Raw genomic sequence first — 15,550 nt, 5'->3', positions numbered from 1 at the left:
CCCCCTAATTCTAGAAAGTTTTATGTCCAAATTTGCACCTAGCACACAAATTATGAAATAAGGTGAGCTGCATGCATAACTTAATTGGCACATGAGCTAGCATAAGTTCTTGTGCCAAAATGTAGGTATATAAATGCAGAGTTACGCTACTATTCTATAATGGCAGTTGCGTTCACAACTGCAGTTACAGTATTTGCACTTAGCGCGCATCATCCCAAGCGCATATCTTTAGGTGCTCTAAATGTATGGGATTTTGAAAAAAGATGGTTAAACCAGAGCTTAAAACAGGATTGCTAAGGGGTTTAGCTATCAATCTGGGCTACCATTAAGACATGTTACTTTACTGTTAACCTTAGTTATACGTTAACTATGTAGATCTCGGTGCTTAAAATGGGACCTGTGCTAAAATAGCACCACCTCAAGGTAAAAAGAACATAAGAATTGCCGCTGCTGGGTCAGCCCAGGGGTCCATCGTGCCCAGCAGTCCGCTCACACGGCGGCCCTCAGGTCAAAGACCAGTGCCTTATTTGAGTCTAGCCTTACCTGCATATGTTTTGGTTCAGCAGGAACGTATCTAACCCTTTCTTGAATCCCTAAAGGGTGCTTTCCCCTATAACAGCATCCGGAAAAGCGTTCCATATTTCTACCACTCTCTGGGTGAAGAAGAACTTCCTAACGTTTGTACAGAATCTATCCCCTTTTAACTTTAGTGAGTGCCCTCTTGTTCTCTCTACCTTGGAGAGGGTGAACAATCTTTCTTTCTCTACTAAGTCTCTTCCCTTCAATATCTTGAATGTCTCAATTATGTCCCCTCTCAGTCTCCTCTTTTCAAGGGAGAAGAGGCCCAGTTTCTCTAGCCTCTCATTGTACGGCAACTCCTCCAGTCCAGGTCTTAGAGGCAGCCTACATATAATGTCACCCCCCCAAACTGGTTAGATTAAAGCCTTTCAGAAATGACCAGGGCTACGTGTTTATACATAGGGTTACCAGATTTTCTAGTTTAAAAAAAGAGGACATGTGGCCCTGCCCTGGTCTACCCCCAGCCCCAGCACCACACAAACCTCTTCTCATCTTACCCAAGCTCAGGGCCATCCTGAGATCCTCCGAGCATGTGTGGATGTGACGCGATGATGTTGCATGCATGCGTACATGCATATGAAATCTTCGTGTTGCATCCATGCATGCTCGGAAGCCCCCCAGGCATGGCCCCGAGCTCAAGGTTTTCCAAAACCTGGACAAACTACCGGGTTTTGGAAAACTGTCCGGGCACCTGGACAGCCTCTAACAAGAGGATATATCCCGGACATCTGGTAACCCTAGTTATACATTGCCCCATAAATGCTCACTGAGCAACTAAATTCAGCCAGCTAAATTCTGGGCAGTCCTGGAGGCAGGGCTAGGAACAGGAAGAAAAGATGTATGGCAAGCATAGATTTTCTGCATTAGTTGCCTTACTTGATTGGACAAATCATAGCACTGCAATAGCAGGCCTACATCTAACCAGCCACTCTTCTTCAACTTCTTTAAAAAAATAAAAAATAAAAAATTCCCTGTTGCCTTCTCTCTCCTCCTTCCCCCCAAATATAATTTACAAATTTTTTTTTTTAAAAACCTACATAGCTCTTCCTAACCTGCATCCTCCTTTCTTTATATGGTTATTAAAAAAATATCCCTTCCTCCCATAAGCATCATGCTCAACCTCCTCCCCCCAACCCCCCCCCCCCCCCACAAAAAACAACTGTGTCCATATGGTGCTCTGATCTGCTGAAGAAGGCAAGCCTACAATCTTCAGGATGCCTGCAGCATCAGTCAGCTGAACATGCTGCCTTCAGCGGCCTATAAGCTTTGCCTCTGCGGGGACAGGAAATTGATGCTGAGGAAAAGCTTCCAGATTCACCAAAGCCAGCATATTCAGCTAATCGATGCTACCAGTGGCCCAAAGATTGGAAGTGGCAGCCTGCCCTAGAAGAAGAAAAAAAGAGAATTACCCATCCAATGGGGGAACCAAGTGAGAAATGTTATACCTGATTGGGGGAAGGGAGGGGTAAAGGAGGAGGCCAAATCGGGAAGGAGGAAGGAAAGAAGGAATGGAATGGAAAGGAAGGGAGAGAGGAGGGGGAGATGCTAGACCACAGGGTGAGGAAGGGAAGCAGAGGAGAAAGATTCCAAACTACAGGGGGAGGAGGAAGAGAGATAAAAGAGAAGAGAAGGAGACAGATGCCAAACCATGGGGTAGGGGTAGGGGCAGGGAAGAGAAGAGTGAAGACAGAAATATGGTAGATCGTGGGGATAGGGATGGAGAGGAGAGAAATACCAGAGCATTGGAGAGGGAAGAGATAGAAGAGAAGGAAACAGAGATGCCAGACCATGGGGTGGGGTAGGATTGGAGAGATGAAAGGGAAGGAGACTAAGATAACAGACCTGGGGAGAGGAAAGGAAAGGAGAGAGATACCAAACCACTGAGGAAGAAGGGAGGGACATAGATGCCAGACCATGGGATGGGGTGGATGTGGAAGGAAAGAAGAAGAGAGGAGAGGAGAGACATGCCAGAGCATGGGAGGAGGGGAAGGGAAGAAAAAGGATAGATAAAAATGGAGAGGGGTGAAACTGCAATGAATCATGTAAAAAAGAGTGGGGCACAGGCTGGATGAAAGAGGAAGAGGGTATACAGTTTATGAAAGGGGCATAGAAAAAGCACAGATGCTATATGGAAGGGGGAGAGGACAGTGGATGGAAAGGGCAGAAAACGAAGGCAGATGCTAGATGAAAGGAAGAGAGAGGACAGATGCTGAATGGGGAATAAAAAAGAAGATGAGGAAAGCAGAAACTAGAGACGACAAAAGTTAAAAAAAAATAAATTCTTGTTTCTTTAGGATAAAGTAGTATTGTAACTACATTGACCAAAACCCCCTTCTTCAGGTCAGAACAGGATACCATAACTTCAGTATACTATACTGACCTGGGGAAGAAAGTTTTGGCCTCTGAAAGCTAATTGAAAAATGTATTAGTGCAATAAAATGATATTTTCCATTTTTTGTTTTATTTCTATTTGTTAATTTGCCTTGACCTCTCTGAAAAAAGCAAAATATAAATGACAGTAAATTAAAAATTTATCTGCATATAGTGTGCTTTGTGTAGTTTAATTATGTGCTTACCACTGTGTATTGTTAATAAGATTATATTGTGTGTATATGAAGAATGAATGGAAGAAATGGCATTACAATTAGTACTATTATTATGGGGGGCGGGGTCTGAATGAAGCTTGGGTGGGGTTTGAGGCAGAGCTTGGGCAGGGTCTAGGGTGGAGCTCTTGAGCCCCCTAAACAAAAATGTGTTCCACCAGGGGCTCCCTCCTACTGTCCTTAAATTTCCTAACCTCCCTCCTGTTCACTGTGAAAACCCCCTGCTCTCTATATCCCCCTTCCTCTTTAGCCAACAATGTTTAAAAGAAAAATGTCCCCCAAAATTCTGCTCTGCAAAAAAAAAACCAAAAAAACCCCCCAAAAAACCTGCCTGAGAGCTACCTCTCCCTCCAAAAAGGACTTAGGCTTGGATAGGGGCCAATGGAGGCTCATGAGGCTCAGATCCCCAATCCAAAAGGAGCAGGAGGAAACTTCTAATTTTATAATACTGATACTAGTAAAAGGCTCAGGAAATTCCCCCCAGAATCCATCCTGCAGATAGTTGCATACGAGGAAATGAAAGATAAAATAAAACCTTTTAGGTTTGTATTGCATAACACTATAAAATCATTCAACTTTGGGACTGATTTCAGAGTGAAACTTACTATAGGCATTGTGTAATCTTGTTCCGATTAATATGAAACCTACATAAACATTAATCTTTGACATTTGATAAGGAAATCAAACAATAGAAACAGAGAACCAACAACATGTAAATGAAGGGATTTGCTAAAGAAGTACACAAACAGGTTTTAAGTGTTGTCGAAACTAAAATAATCCCCCGTAGCACTTGGCAACTTGTAGCCACTCTGTGAGATTAACGCTGAAGGTGCCTTGGGTGCACATAGAGTAAAATGCAGCACATAGGTATATTCTAGGGAGTCATAGCAATAATTCAATGTACAATTTCCCATTCATTATTTTTCATATAAAACCTAATAATTGACATGATTTTTTATTTTTTGCTAGGTGGGTTACTTCTTATGTTCTTATGTCTTTGGGTGTCCAGCTGAACAAGAACCAGCCCTTATTGGACTACAACATCCATGAACATTTCTTTAGGTCTACCTAAGGATGGCCTTTGAGCAGTGGCAAGAGTAATGGCACCCTGGACAGCGCTGGAAGGGGAAAAGAGGGAATCCCACGCCAACTTCCTCTCACTCTTTTCCCTCTCCCTTAGTTCTCATGCACCTCTCCCCTTCCTCTCTCTCAGTCCTGCACTTCAAATCTGGTTGTTCTTGCCATAGCCAGCGCCTGTTTTTCTTTGCAGTTGCATCTGTTTGAACTGTGTGAATCTCTTTATCTACACAATTCTGCATAGTTAAAAACAGCTGATAAGTGAACTGTTAAGGAAGTTAAGGAAGGAAAAGGAAAATAATGCAGTAAGCAAAGCTCTTGTGGTTCATTGCTCTTGCCTGCCCTGTCTTCCAAGAAACTGCTTAGATTCAGGTCTTACTTAAATCAATGATGTCATTGTGGTGCCAAGACAAACCTTGGCAGATGAGAAGGCCCACAGAAGTTCTTTCATTGAGCCCTGGCCCCTCCTGAACCTACTCTTGTCTCTCATTTGGATTGTTGCCTAAATGGTGCCTTGGTTTTACAGGGATAGGACTCCCTCTCATCCACATTTTGCTCAAATTGATTGGGAAGGGCAGAAAGCTTGGAGACCTTCCCCATCATGTTCAAGCTCCAAGCAGATACCTGACCATTTCCTTCTTCTCAATATATCCGTTTCTGAACCCTCCAAACCAATGTGGATTGTCCACGTTCCCGATCGCACCAAGATAGCCAGTGAGACATACCCAATGAAGAGGGTTCAGTAAGCTGTGAAAACCTTAAATCAAAACATTCAAGTTCAGTTCAAGAACCACACAACCTAATATTTCTATCTTCAAATGAAGGCCCAATATGGGTAGAAAAACCTATTAGTGCAAAGACACAAAATGACACGAGATGTGGGTAACACAGAAGAACTAATTTATTTATTTAACAGATGCACTCATTCCAACTAATTGATTTTGGCTGTACATTACTTCCATATGTAACGTTTTGTTAAGACCACACTTCACCAACTGCCTACTTTTATATTTTGGGTTATTTTTTCCAGAAACTCACCGATTCGGTGGATTCGGATTTCTCTTCCTCAGCTAACACCTGGTGCCCATGGCTACTTCTTGGCCCAGGTGGTGGGCAAGGAGAGAAGAGAGGGATAATATCTTCATCTGTTCTTCTTAAGTGATCCACCTAGATCATCAGAAATGTCTGTTTTACTATTTAATAGGACACAAAAAAACCCACAATCTTTCACACTGCACTTTTGAATGCATCCCAAAGGTACAAATTAACCTACTCTGTGCTTGACTGAGGACTCTATTTACTAAGGGGTCCTTTTACTAACCCCCTCTTTTACAAAGACGCACTAAGCATTTTAGCGTGCGCTAACTGATTTAGCGCACGCTAAATATTAGCAAGCACTAAATGCTAACGCACCCATTATAGTCTATGGACGCATTAGCGTTTTGCACCTGCTAACTGTTAGTGTGCGCTAAATTGGCTACCGCACCTTAGTATAAGGACTTATAAGTACGCTAATAGATTTAGTGCATGCTAAATGTCACCCAGTCCACAGTATACCTATGGGCTATAGCAGAAGCATGTTTATCTACTCCTTCCCTAGCTGAGGTAAAATTCAAGCACCTTTCTGACTTCAGATGCAACTTTCTTTAAATAAGTCTTATCTATTTGACTACATCTTATCTATTCTACTTAAAGACTCGACTACAAGTCGACTTCATCCGTAAGTTGAGGAGCAATTTTAGCCCTAAAAATGGTATATAATCCCTTGACCTTCCCCTCCAGCCCTCACTTGGGCCTGCACTGCTCTCTCCCTCACTTCCCTCCAGCACTCCTCAGCAGCCAGCAATCCTCTCTCTTACTATCCTCCCTCTAACACCCTGCAGCAGCGATTCTCTCTCCTTCCCTCCATGAGTTTTGGCACAGGACTAAGTTACAGTAAATTAATCTTGCCTTGCTGAACAAAATTAAGTGCATAACTCAAAACTGATGAAAACTATGGACCGAGCGAGTTTTGGAAACATGCTCTTCAATTATCCAAATAAAGTTATATGTATATTCAGCTGTTTTAAACATACAAGTGAAACAGCTAAATATATGTACACATATAATTTTATATGACTCTTTTCCACATGAAGTTATACAGTACCTGCTAGTTACCTGTTTCATTTATGCATTTAAAGTCATATGAATAACAGCTGAATTTTACTTCTCCCCATATAATTTTAAGCCCCTACCCAAGAAAATCTCTGATCCCTTCTAACTTTATACAGTTATTATTTAAAACATTTTCTTTCATCATACATTCACAATGAGGTAGATATTTATCCTCCCTACATAATATCATCATTAAGGATTATAAACTGCTTAACGTTAGCCATTTGCAACAAATAATCCAAACTTACCCGTTTAATGGAAAGCAAAATGCATAATAAAAATCACTCATGTGTACTTTACCCAATACTCGTTATATAAGTGGCTCTGAATACTGACCTCACCATTTCCAAAAGGCACAACTTTACCTTGACCAGCCTTAAAACATTAGATTTTCAGCCAACAACCCTTTCCAAACATCTTTGTTAGAATATTCTGTACTTATAGCTGTGACAGTAGTTCTTACAATATTCCCTGTATCTGTGTAAACATATCAACAACCCACCCTGAAGAGACTGGAAGGTAAAGAAACACAAAATACAAACACTGTTGTGGGTATAGCACAGTTACTTACCGTAACAGGTGTTATCCAGGGACAGCAGGCAGATATTCTCACATGTGGGTGACGTCATCCACGGAGCCCCGATGCGGACAACTTTTCAAGCAAACTTGATTGAAGATTTCAAGTTTGCTAGTGCTGCACCACGCATGTGTGTGCCTTCCTGATCCACTAGAGGGCACATACCCTCCTCATGGTCCTCAGTTCAGATAGCTAGCAAAGAAGCCAACCTCGGGGAGGCGGGCGGGTTGTGAGAATATCTGCCTGCTGTCCCTGGATAACACCTGTTACGGTAAGTAACTGTGCTTTATATCCCAGGACAAGCAGGCAGCATATTCTCACATGTGGGTGACCTCCAAGCTAACCAAAAAAGGGACGGAGGGAAGTTGGCAATTCAAGAAAACAGATTACGCAAAACCGACTGGCCCAACCGGCCGTCGCTCCTGGACAGAGTATCCAGGCAGTAGTGGGAGGTGAAAGTATGAACCGAAGACCAAGTGGCAGCCTTGCAAATCTCCTCGATAGGCGTCGACCTGAGGAAAGCTACAGAAGCCGCCATCGCTCGGACTTATGTCCCGCGACTCGACCACGCAGCGCGAGACCAGCCTGAGCGTAGCAAAAGGAAATACAAGCAGCCAACCAGTTGGACAAGTTGCGCTTGGAAACTGGGCGACCTAACCGATTAGGGTCGAGGGACAAAAACAATTGAGGAACCGTCTGAGGAGACTGAGTGCGTTGAAGATAAAAAGCCAACGCCCTCTTACAGTCAAGTGTGTAAAGCGCCACCTCGCCAGGAGGCGAGTGGAGCTTTGGAAAAGAGACCAGAAGAACAATGGAATGATTGAGAGGAAAGTCCGAAACCACCTTGGGCAAGAACTGGGGTTGAGTACGCAGGACCACTGTGTCATGAAGAAATATAGGAAAAGACGGGTCCGCAACCAGAGCTTGCAGCTCACTGACTCTGCGAGAAGACGTGAGAGCAACCAGGAATATCACCTGCCAGGTGAATAATTCAAAAGAGCTTTATCAGTGGAATCAAATGGAGGTATCACCAATTGAGTCAGGACCACACAAAGATCCCAAACCACCGGAGGGGCTTTGAGCGGAGGATGTACATTGAAGAGATCCCTCATAAAGCGGGAAACCGTCGGATGGACGGAGAGCAGCGTCCCATCAAGCGGCCGATGAAAGGCAGCAAAAGCACAGAGGTGGGCTCGAATAGATGTCGATTTGAGACCAGACCGAGAGTGAAACAGATAAACCAGCACTGAAGGCAAGGAGGCAGAGAGTGGATCCATGCGGTGCTCAGCACACCACGCAGCAAATCAGGACCATTTCTGGGAATAGCATTGCCGAGTGGAGATCTTTCGAGAGGCCTCGAAAACACCCCCACCGACTTGAGAGAAACAGAAGGAAGGAGGCACGTTGCGAGGAACTAAGCTGATAAGTGTAGAGACTGCAGATTGGAATGCAACAGAAACCTCAACACTGAGACAGCAGAGAAGGGAGCATAGGTAGGAACAGAGGCTCCCTGACATGCTGGAGGAGCAGGGAGAACCACAGCTGCCAGGGCCACAGAGGAGCCATCAAGATCATGGTGGCGCAGACCGACAGGAGGTGTATCAAAGACCTGAGAATCAGAGTAAAGGGAGGGAACACATAGAGGAACCTGCCCATCCAATCGAGAAGGAAAGCATCCACCTCGATGCGAACCCGGGAGAACATCCTCGAGCAATATTGAGGCAACCAGTGGGTGAGGGGCAAAGCGAACAGAACTACCTGTGGGGTTCCCCACCAAACAACCACATGCCGCAGAGTCTGAGAATGGAGCGACCATTCATGTGGCCGAAAAGGGCGACTCAACGTGTTCACCAGACAATGCTGCTTGCCCCGGAAATACACCGCCCAAAGAAAGAAGTAGCGGTGTAACTCCCCCTCCAATGACAAAGGGCTTCCCTGCAAAGTAACAGGGAACCTGTACACCTGGCTTGGTCACAGAATACATCGCCACCGGGATGTCGGGACGCACCAGGACCCCGCAATCCAGCAACCAATAACGAAAATCCACCACAGCATTGTAAATGGCCCGGAGCTTCAGCAGATTGATGCGGCTGCGACGGTCCGCACCCGACCAAAGACCCCGAGTCCGAAGGCCGTCGTGTTGCGCCCCTAAGCCGATGCCGAGGAGTCCATCGGCAGAACCTTCTGATGCGGGGATACGAAGAGGTGGCCCACCAACGAAACCAGTGCACCACAAAAGCGCTGGGAAGCGGGATCCCGATCCTGCCATCACTGAGATGCTCGGGTCCAGCGGGGAACACGAAGAGGAAACCAGGCGAACATCGGGACATGAACCGTGGAGACCCATGATCCCAAAGCATCAGCATCAGCTCAGCCGAGGCTGAAGACCGCTGAGACACCAGCTGACTCAGGCGCAGACAGGCGGCCTGCCGAGGCAGAGGCAGAAAAGACTGGAGGCGGACCGAGGACAGAGGGGCCATCGTCCGGTATAAACAAACAAGGCCCTCCCCCTGAGGCCGAGACAAGAAGGAGCGCAGACAAACTGGGTCCAGGTCCGCCCCGACGGACTCCCAAGTCTGGGGCGGACAGAGTCTGAACCGCTCCCAGACTAGAAACTAGTGCAGGTCACGAAGGGCCAGGACCAGACGCAGATGGGAGGATGGGAACGCCCAACCGACAAAGGCGAGGCTATACTCCCAGTGCGTAGACACGGTGACACCCCACCCGAAGGGAGGGGAGGAATCCCCAGAAAGAGAGCAGCCCGGAGGCTTTGCGAGAATAGTCAAAAAGACGGCCAGGAGTCGCCGAAGCCGGCGGCTGGACTATAACCCGGCGCTGCTGCAGCTATTGCGGCTGCTGTGAAGGAGGCCGAGATAACACAAGAAAGGTATCCGGAGTGCCCCTCCGGAGAAGGAGTCCAAACCACCAAGGCAGAAGGGATTCAGCTGAAGGCGTCCCGATAGGCGAAGGACCGGTCGCATTCTGAAAGGCAGTTAGTGGCCTCCGCAAGAGAGGCCTCAAGAAACGCAGTACTTACGCAAGTAAAAGTGGTGAGACGATCCTGGAGGTTCGGATCCTCAGCCACACTCTGCGCCAAGCGAGATGACGTATGGCGGGAGCAATAGAGCCGGAGCAGGGAGAGAGTCTCCTCCAGGAAACCAAACTCCGCACTACAAGAATCCGTCACGGCTGCCCGGAATGAACCGAAGAGAAAACGGGGAACCCTCTCGAATAGGAGCCGGAGACGCCGAGGCACAGAGCCACAGACGAAGTCGAGGCACGAAGCCCTCGTCGAAACCGGGGCGCAAACACGCAGTCGACGCCGAGGCCCAAAGCCTCAGCTGATGCCGAGGTATAAAGCCCATAGCGACGTTGCGGCACCAAGCCACAGTTGACTTCGAGGCACAAGGCCACAGTCAACCAAAGGGCACAAAGCCCCAAGCGATGTCAAGTCACAAAGCTCCAGTCAACGGCGAGGCATGAAGCCTCGTTCGACGACGAGGCACAGAGCTCCAGCCGACGATGAGGCCCCCAGCCTCAGTCGACGTCGAAGCACAAGCATCAGGCGACGTGGAGCACACGGCTCAGCCGACGTCGAAGGTACAAAGCATCCGTCGATGTCGAGACACCAAGCCTCAGTCGACATCGTGACACCAAGCCCCAGTTGACGTCGAGGCAGAAAGTTGAAGCACAAAGCCTCAGACAACGTCGAGGCACAAGGCCGCATTCTACGTCAAGGCACAAGGCCCCAGGCGGCGGTGAGGCACCAAGCCCCAGGCGGCGGTGAGGCACCAAGCCCCAGCCGACGTCGAGGCACCAAGCCTCAGACGACGGCGAGGCACGAAGCCTCAGTCGACGGCGAGGCACGAAGCCTCAGTCGACGGCGAGGCACGAAGCCTCAGTCGACGGCGAGGCACGAAGCCTCAGTCGACGGCGAGGCACGAAGCCTCAGTCGACGGCGAGGCACGAAGCCTCAGTCGACGGCGAGGCACGAAGCCTCAGCCGACGGCGAGGCACGAAGCCTCAGCCGACGTCGAGGCACGAAGCCTCAGCCGACGTCGAGGCACGAAGCCTCAGCCGACGTCGAGGCACGAAGCCTCAGTCGACGTCGAGGCACGAAGTCTCAGTCGACGTCGAGGCACGAAACCTCAGGGACGTCGAGGCACGAAGCCCCAGGAGACGTCGAGGCACGAAGCCTCAGCCGACGTCGAGGCACAAAGCCTCAGTCGACGTACGAAGCCTCAGTCGACGTCGAGGCACGAAGCCCCAGTCGACGTCGAGGCACACCGAAGTCCGTCGAGGTTCCGAAGTCGGCACCGTACCAGTGAAACTGGTAATAAAGGTGCAGCAGTATGCTCCATAAAGGGCAACCTCGAAATGAGTATTCCCATGAAAGGAGGCACGCATCGAAGGTCTCGTAGAGGCGGGCACGATTGCACTCGATGCCTGGAATGCCTGAGACTCAGACAGTGGCGTTACCAAGGTAACGCACCTAGAAGAAAGAAAAACTTACCGGGGATCGAAGCTACTCAGTCCGATTCCAACAAAGGAAAAAGGGTCCCGGCCATTCTGCTCACACGAGGTGAGCCCAGAGAGAGGCCAGGGAAGAAGAAAATACAGCTGCAGCAAAATGAGGCCTAGCAGCATGGCTGAGGCCCAAGAAGGGCCTGCCGATGGAACCAGCAGAAATACAATAAAAAGTCCTTTTTTTTTTCTTTTGAAACAAAGAAAATACACGATCAATTAACAAACGCACAGCGACTCCCTAACAAAATAAAGAAGCCGCGGTGCCAGAAAGGCACTTAGAAGAACGCAGAGAAGAGAGACAGGGCTTTCTGGCTCAGCGGAAAACTAAGAACTGAGGACCATGAGGAGGGTATGCGCCCTCTAGTGGATCAGGAAGGCATACACATGTGTGGTGCAGCACTAGCAAACTTGAAATCTTCAATCAAGTTTGCTTGAAAAGCTGTCCGCGTCGGGGCTCCGTGGATGACGTCACCCACATGTGAGAATATGCTGCCTGCTTGTCCTGGGATAATGGGTAATATCACACATACATTTTATATCATTCTGAATTGTTGCAGTACCTTAGCTCTGTAAACCTGTTCCCTCCGAGCAAAAATCTCCAGTTTCCTTCTTGTTTCAAGCTGATGGTGACGCTGAGTTTTAAAACGAGAAAAACAAAACATTTATTAAGTGCAAAGCAAAAGCTTGGCTAACTCGGGCTGATCTTAACCAACAGCGTTCATTTCACTTCCCTACTCATGGCATGGTGTCCTTCCGAGCCAGCTTAACATAACATAACAAGTCATTTCTATACCGCATAACCAGTAAGTTCAACGCGGTTAACAAATATTTAAAAAGACAATATAGATTAAGAAGATTTGATTAGTTAGCAAACAGATATGTCTTCAGTTGCTTTCAAAAATGATGGTAAGACTCAGAGCTCAATAAAGCACAGTTACTTACCGTAACAGGTGTTATCCAGGGACAGCAGGCAGATATTCTCACATGTGGGTGACGTCATCTACGGAGCCCCAGCGCGGACAGCTTTTCAAGCAAACTTGATTGAAGTTTCAAGTTTGCTACACTGCACCACGCATGTGCATGCCTTCTTGCCCACTAGAGGGCGCATCCCACCTCGTGGTCCTCAGTTCCATGACTAGCAAAGAAGCCATCCCCGGGGAGGCGGGCGGGTTGTGAGAATATCTGCCTGCTGTCCCTGGATAACACCTGTTACGGTAAGTAACTGTGCTTTATCCCAGGACAAGCAGGCAGAATATTCTCACATGTGGGTGACCTCCAAGCCAACCAAAAAAGGGCAGGTGGGAGGATGGCAATTTAGGAAAACAGATTACGTAACACCGACTGGCCAAACCGGCCGTCGCTTCTGGACAGAGTGTCCAGACAATAGTGGGAGGTGAACGTATGCACCGAAGACCAAGTGGCAGCTTTACATATGTCCTCCATAGGAGTGGAACGGAGGAAAGCAACCGAAGCTGCCATCGCCCGGACCTTATGCCCCGTGACTCGACCCGGGGGCGGAAGACCAGCCTGAGCGTAGCAAAAAGAAATACAAGCAGCCAACCAGTTGGACAAGGTGCGCTTGGAAACAGGATGTCCCAAACGATTAGGATCAAAGGACAAAAACAATTGAGGAACCTTCCGAAAAGACCTGGTACGTTGGAGATAAAATGCCAACGCCCTCTTACAGTCAAGCGTGTGGAGCGCCGTCTCGCCAGGATGGGAGTGGGGCTTAGGAAAAAACACAGGAAGGACAATGGACTGATTGAGGTGGAAATCAGACACAACTTTAGGCAAAAACTTAGGATGGGTGAGGAGAACCACCTTGTCATGATGAAACACAGTAAAAGGGGGGTCCGCAACCAAAGCTTGCAGCTCACTAATCCGTCGAGCAGATGTGAGGGCAATCAGAAATAACACCTTCCAAGTAAGGAATTTCAGGAGAGACTTGTCGATAGGCTCAAAGGGAGGTTTCATCAGTTGAGCTAAGACAACATTCAAATCCCAAACGACAGGAGGGGGCTTCAGAGGGGGACAAACATTGATCAGACCCTTCATGAAACGCGTCACCAGAGGATGAAGCGAAAGAGAACGTCCATCCAAGTGCCAATGGAAAGCCGAGATGGCACTGAGATGTACCCAGACAGATGTCGTCTTCAGGCCGGAATTAGACAAATGTAACAAATAGTCCAGTACCGAAGACACCGGGACCGAATCCGGATCCAGATGATGCGAGGAACACCAGGAGGAAAACCTGGTCCATTTCTGGGAATAACAAAGCCTGGTCGAGACCTTGCGCGAGGCTTCCAAAACTTCCCTCACCGACTGAGAAACCGGAACCGAAGTCACGGGGAAAGGAACCAAGCGGTCAGGTGTAACGACTGAAGATTGGGATGCAACAGCGAACCCCGACTCTGAGATAGCAGAGAGGGAAACACAGACAGAAGCAGAGGCTCCCCGACACTGAGTTGAAGAAGCAGGGAGAACCAGTGTTGAGGCCACCGAGGCGCAATGAGAATCATAGTGGCTCTGGATGACTTGAGACGAACCAACGTCCTCAAGATCAGGGGAAAAGGAGGAAACGCATAAAGGAACCTCCCTCCCCAGTCGAGAAGAAAGGCGTCTGCTTCCAGACGGTCCGGGGAGTACATCCGAGAACAATAGAGGGGTAGTTTGCGAGTCTCCGGGGAGGCAAACAGATCCACTTGTGGAGTCCCCCAGCGGACGAAGACCTCGCGCAGGACTCTGGAGTTGAGTGACCACTCGTGCGGCTGGAGAAGCCGACTGAGTTTGTCTGCCAAGCAGTTCTGTTCCCCCTGTATATAGACCGCCTGTAGGAAGATGTTCTGGGAGATCGCCCATTCCCAAAGGCGCAGAGCTTCCCGGCAAAGGGACCAAGAGCCTGTCCCACCCTGCTTGTTCACATAATACATGGCCACCTGGTTGTCCGTTCGCACGAGGACTACCTGATCGCGGAGCAGGTGGCAGAAAGCTCGAGCCTCCAGAAAGATGGCGCGAAGCTCCAACACATTGATGTGACAGCGTCGGTCCTCCACCGACCACAGGCCTTGGATCCGCAGACCGTCGAGATGGGCTCCCCACGCGTACTCCGAGGAGTCCGTGGTCAGAACCTTGCGATGCGGAGGGACAAGAAAGAGCAAACCCCCGGAAAGATTCGAAGAGTCGGTCCACCAACGGAGCGAGCGTCTCAAAGAAGGAGTCACCGTTATGCGAGAAGAGACAGGATCGCACTCCTGGCGCCACTGAGAGGCCAGAGTCCACTGAGGAATTCTCATGTGCAGTCTGGCGAATGGCGTGACGTGGACCGTAGAGGCCATGTGGCCCAGAAGCATCATCATGCGCCGAGCCGACACCATCGGCAGCTGAAGGATCAGACGACCCAACCGAACCAAAGCCTCCAACCGCGGAGGAGGGAGGAATGAACGGAGGCGAACAGTGTCCAGCACTGCGCCTATAAACTGAAGCGATTGGGACGGGCATAATTGGGACTTGGGAAAGTTCACTTCGAACCCAAGTCGTTGAAGGAAGGCGATAGACTGTAGGGTCGCTGAGATAACCCCTTCCCTGGTCGGGGCCTTGATCAGCCAATCGTCCAGGTAAGGGAAGACCTGAAACCCCCGAGACCTTAGTGCTGCAGCGACTACCACCATACACTTCGTGAAAACTCGAGGGGACGAGGCCAGGCCGAAGGGGAGGACTCTGTACTGCAGGTGCAGCTCGCCCACCTGGAACCGTAAGAATTTGCGGAAAGCGGGATGCACCGGAACATGGGTGTACGCTTCCTTCAGGTCCAGGGAGCACATCCAGTCCCCTTCTTCCAAGAGAGAATATAATACCGGAAGTGACAACATCCGGAACCTCTCCCGGACCAGGAACTTGTTGAGCTTTCTGAGGTCTAGAATGGGGCGCAAGTCCCCGGTCTTCTTTGGGACCAAAAAGTAACGGGAGTAAAACCCCCACCCCCGCTGGTCGGAGGGAACAGGTTCGACCGCCCGAAGCCTCAACAAGGCCCTGG

At 48.8% G+C, this 15,550-nt stretch overlaps 1 protein-coding gene across 6 annotated transcripts in view; it reads right to left on the bottom strand.

Moving 5' to 3' along the window:
• The window catches only part of ERICH3 (glutamate rich 3), a 129,509-nt gene that overhangs the window by 67,599 nt on the left and 46,360 nt on the right, over nucleotides 1–15,550 (bottom strand). For 5 of the 6 annotated variants that reach the window (XM_033916398.1, XM_033916397.1, XM_033916401.1 and 2 more), the window contains 2 exons: nucleotides 12,078–12,149; nucleotides 5,298–5,426 (listed from right to left, as the gene is read on the bottom strand). In XM_033916398.1, the coding sequence (XP_033772289.1) occupies nucleotides 5,298–5,426; nucleotides 12,078–12,149 (201 nt within the window). The remainder of the gene's footprint in view (nucleotides 1–5,297; nucleotides 5,427–12,077; nucleotides 12,150–15,550) is intronic. The other variant, XM_033916400.1, reaches the window with a different exon arrangement.

This window comes from Geotrypetes seraphini, chromosome 12, assembly GCF_902459505.1.
Source record: "Geotrypetes seraphini chromosome 12, aGeoSer1.1, whole genome shotgun sequence".
NCBI lineage: Eukaryota > Metazoa > Chordata > Amphibia > Gymnophiona > Dermophiidae > Geotrypetes > Geotrypetes seraphini.
The sequence above is the reverse complement of the archived record's forward strand: the minus strand, read 5'-3'. Positions and strand labels throughout refer to the sequence as shown.